A 4402-nucleotide genomic window follows, 5' to 3' on the forward strand; every position below is an offset into this window, starting at 1 on the left:
CCCAAGGAGAATGATTGGAATTCTATTTTTTGTCATTTAAGATATTTACTTTGTGTGCCCTTAAAATGAAACTTTATTGCCAGGCGAGATGGCATGTGCCTGTAATCCAATCTGCTCTGGAGGCTGAGGAGGCAGGAGAATTGGTGTTCAACTCCAGCCTCAGCAATGGTGAGGCCCTAAGCAATTCAGTGAGGCCCTGTATCTAACTAAAATACAAAATATGGCTGGAGATGTGGCTCAGTGGTTGAGTGCCCTGAGTTCAATACCCAGTCCCAGTCCCCAAAATTATACCTTATGTCTTACATGGTTTTGTAATTCTATTGTTTAAACAAATTACACAGAAGCTTAAAACTACCTCATGCAACACTTCATAGACTCTGTTCTGATCTATTTGTTCTCTTCAACTCCCCCCTAAGGTGGCAGAATCTCATATTGGTAACAGATATCCATGGGACTCTGTTGTAATTTCCAAGTATTTTATAATATGGGCACATGCTTTTACAATTGCTTATTTAATTTTTTAAAATTATAACTAACGTACCCATGTGAGGACACGTCCTTTCCCAGCCATGGTAGTTGCTCAAACTGAGGAGCCTACTGCATTAGGTCACATGACACTCCAACTCCCCTTTTATAAGGACAAAATAATAATCAAAGGCTTTCCCCCATAAGGGTGAGGTGTGCTTATAGACACCCCAGTCGCTGGCAATGGATGGGATGGTGGCCTTTTCCCTGGATCATTTTCCAGGATCCTTCTTCTTTCAGACTCCCCAGGATGAGCATCCACTCCCCACCCTTGCTGCTGGAGCTGGCAGGGTGCAGCCTGCTGAGTGACAAGTCCAGGGCCGACCTGGATCTGGAGGACCTGCCCATAGAGCTCTTCCCACCATTCTTTGTGGAAACCTTCAGCAGGGGACACACTGAGGTCGTGAAGAAAATGGTGCAGGCCTGGCCCCTCACCTGCCTGCCCCTGGGGGCCCTGATGAGGAAGCCACAGCTGGAGATGCTCCAAGTGGCACTGGATGGGCTGGACATGCTGCTTGTCCAGCAGGATCGCCCCAGGTGAGGAGGACCCAGGTGACCTAGAAGGGAGCACCCTGGGGATCCAAGGAAGTGATGGATGGATCCAGGGAGAGTGGGTGTTGAAGGGTGGACCAAGGACTTCCTACTCTGCCAGCAAGGAGGGGTGGAGAGGCCTTGGCCATGCTGAGCCCCACCTGGGAGTGGGCTTCTGGATGTGGAGTTACTTGTGGCAGCTGTGGTGACCATGAAAAAGACTGCACCTGCCTCTCACTCAGCTGGTACAGGTGGGGGCACCAGGCTGGATTGGAGGGAAGTGGGTGCAGAAAAGTGAGACAGAAGGAAGGAAGAGGTGGAGCAGGGAGCAGAAGCTGAGAGGTGAAGGAAGGGGACTCAAAGCTGAGACTCTGCTGTGGTCCCCACAGGAGGTGGAAATTGCAGGTGCTTGATTTACAAAATGTTTGCTACAACTTCTGGAGAATGTGGTCAGGAGCCGTGCTCGATGTCTGCTCACCAGAGACCATGAAGAAGAATGGAATGCTGAATCATGGTCCAGCAATGGCAGTTAAGCCAACCTTGAAGGTTTTCATAGACTTGAGCCTCACAAAAAGGCCCCTGGATGAATTCCTGACCCACTTGTTCCTATGGGTCACACAAAGAAGGGACAGGCTGCACCTGTGTTGCAATAGGCTGAAGATCTTTGGAAAATCCACCCGCCACACCAGGAAGGTCCTGAGACTGATGCAGCTGGACTCTGTCCAGAAGGTGGAAGTGCACTGCACCTGGGCGCCCTCCACCTTGGCTGCTTGTGCTCCTTTCTTGGGCCAGATCAGGAACCTGAGAAGCTGCAGGTCTGCAAGTTCCGTGTGCCTCCCCACACCTCCCCAGAGGAGCATGAGTGGCTGCTCACCCAGCTCACCTCGCAGTTGCTCAGGATGGACTGCCTGCAGAAGTTCTGTGTGGATGCTGTCCTCCTCCTCGAGAGCCACCTGGAACAGGTGCTGGGGTGAGTAAGGGGGGTAAGTTTCCTCTGCAGACCAGTAACAGGAAATCTGAAAGGGCACCTATTATGTGCCACCACTGACACTCTCATGGTGAACAAGACACTTGAAGGTAAATAACCCATCATCTGTTCATATTGTATCCTGAAGTTTGATCTCCTAAGCTGTGTTAGAGCAAAGGGCTAAACCAGGGTTTATGGTCTGGGAAGGGTAACTCTGCTTGGAAGCCAGCTGGTGGAGGGACAGGAGCTAGTGAGGGTGGGTGAGGATCTTTCCCTGGGAGGCCTATTGAGCAAAGGAGGTGGGAGATGGGGTAGAGTAGAGGACACTGGAGGTGGGAAGCTCCCACAACTGCACCTTGCAACAGGGAAGCTCTTTGCTCTCCAGCTGGGTGCAGAGGAGCCACCTCTAATGCTCCCATGGGAAGGCTTCTCTGAGCCTCAGGTGGTGTGCTGGTAGCAGGCCCGCCCTGGCCCCTGGGGACTCAACCCCCAGTTCTTTGTTCTGCATGTCAATGTGACCAGCTCACAAGGCCGTGTGGAGGGTTTTCGGTCTCCTATATATCTGCCTCGAGCATGTGTCTCTCGGGAACATCTTCACCTGTTCGAGCCTCCTGATAGGGGACGGTGACGTGACGGTAACCAAAGGACGCAGTTATTACTCTTCCCTCCTCACTTTTGAGTGATTTCCCACAGCTGTTAAAAAGATATATAAGGGGAACAAATTTGGCAATAAAGGTCACACACGCTTCCTCCTGGATGAAGAACCTTGGTGTCCTGTGTATTCTTAACCCAGCCGTCCCTCGCCAGACTCGGCTCCGTTAGCCGGACGTGGCAGTGATTCTGGAGTTGAGGGTGAAGAGCAGGGATGCAGGGTACAGGGTGTGACCCCCACAGGTGGACAACGCTGGTGGGTTTATTTCATCTTGCCTGGGTTTGTCCTTCATACATGACTCCCCTGACCTCCTGTGGACAGAGCTGTAGCATTTGGCTTGGCAGTGAGGGGGAGTGCCTTAGAAATGATGGACCCACCTGGTCACTCAAGTGGTGGTGAAGGCTCACTCTGAAATTCAGTGATGTGTATGAGCAGATTCTGCAACCCGCAGTGTCCTGGGGGTCCACCATCATCAGAAGGTCAGGGCGACCTTGGGTTTGATATTAGATAGTTCTCGCCTACCATTTCCCACTCTATCCTCTTGGTGCCTTCATTCTCCAGAAGTAACTCTTTTCTTTCTCTCCAGGAGTCGGACCCCCTTGAAAACACTCTCGCTGAGAGATTGTCTGCTCAAGGAGAAGGATTTAAAGCATCTGTCCCTGTGTCCGAGCACTGATCAACTGAAGTGTCTGGATCTCAGCTCATTTTCCATGAAAGATATGAGTCCTGAGCCCCTCTGGGTCCTGCTGGAGAAGGTGGCACACACCCTTGAGACCCTGGTCTTAGAGTTTTGTGAGATAACAGAGTCCCAGCTAGATGCCATCTCACCAGCCCTGGGTCACTGTTCCCAGCTCAAAACCTTCAGTTTCTGTGGGAACCAAATCCCCCTGACTGCTCTTAAGAACCTGCTGAGCCACACCACTAGCCTGCCGCTGGAACAAGTGAAGTACCCTGCCCCTCTGGAGAGCTTTGACGAAATCCTCAGGGATTTTTGGGCTGAGATCAACCCCATGAAATTTGACCAGGTTCAGAAGGAGCTGATGCAGCTGGTGAAGGACATCAGGCCTGTCCTCGACATCCAGATTTATTCTTACGATTGTGTTCTTCACCTCAAACATACAGATTTTATTGCCTGAAACCCAGTGGCAATTCGGTAGGCAGGGGATTATTGACATGCACAACACATTAGCTTTCTTGGGATGGGGGTGAGGCTCAGGTAGAGTGCACCCTGCAGGCATGAGGCCGTGAGTTTCATCTCCAGAACCTCAAGAAATGCTTCTTATAAATTTCTGATGGGTTTCATGTGTGCATATGGCCTCAAGTTTGAGTCTAGTCTTGACAACTCAGGAAGACCATCTCTAAATAAGGGCTGGGGATGTAGCTCTGGTCAAATGCCCTGGCTTTAATCCCCAGTACCCCTGAAAAAATGGGTTAGGGTTGGCCTTCAGGAAGATAGATATAAGGACCTTCATTTATTATGCTACTTGGTTTTGGGCTCTATTATTCCATAATAAAAATGTACTAAATTTTCACTGTTATGATGATTTGTGTGTGTGTGTGGGGGGGGGATTTGAATCAAAGGGTGGTCAACAATTAGGCCACATCCCCAATTATTTTTAAGTTAGTTTCCAAGTTTTGCAGGACATAATTAAGTTGCTGAGGGTAGCCTTGAACTTGATACTCCTGCCTCAGTCTCCCAAGCTGCTGGGACCACAGGTGTGTGCTAC

At 50.3% G+C, this 4402-nt stretch overlaps 1 protein-coding gene across 1 annotated transcript; it reads left to right on the forward strand.

Annotated features, from left to right (window-relative positions):
- The first annotated feature begins 775 nt into the window (after window positions 1-775).
- LOC139707346 (PRAME family member 5-like) lies at window positions 776-3811 on the forward strand. Its single transcript, XM_071618554.1, has 4 exons — window positions 776-1062; window positions 1446-1570; window positions 1849-2026; window positions 3262-3811. Exons 1-4 carry the CDS (start codon window positions 776-778, stop codon window positions 3809-3811), a joined length of 1140 nt encoding a protein of 379 aa, XP_071474655.1.
- The last annotated feature ends 591 nt before the right edge of the window (window positions 3812-4402 follow it).

The sequence above is a fragment of the Marmota flaviventris genome, chromosome 10 (assembly GCF_047511675.1).
Source record: "Marmota flaviventris isolate mMarFla1 chromosome 10, mMarFla1.hap1, whole genome shotgun sequence".
Classification (NCBI taxonomy): Eukaryota; Metazoa; Chordata; class Mammalia; order Rodentia; family Sciuridae; genus Marmota; species Marmota flaviventris.

What these genes read in the sequence shown, in the direction of transcription:
- LOC139707346 (XM_071618554.1), top strand. Translation starts at nt 776, where the DNA reads ATGAGCATCCACTCCCCACCCTTGCTGCTGGAGCTGGCAGGGTGCAGC. An exon ending in GTCCAGCAGGATCGCCCCAG is followed by an intron (nt 1,063 to 1,445) that starts GTGAGGAGGACC and finishes TGGTCCCCACAG; the next exon opens with GAGGTGGAAATTGCAGGTGC. An exon ending in GAATGGAATGCTGAATCATG is followed by an intron (nt 1,571 to 1,848) that starts GTCCAGCAATGG and finishes TTCTTGGGCCAG; the next exon opens with ATCAGGAACCTGAGAAGCTG.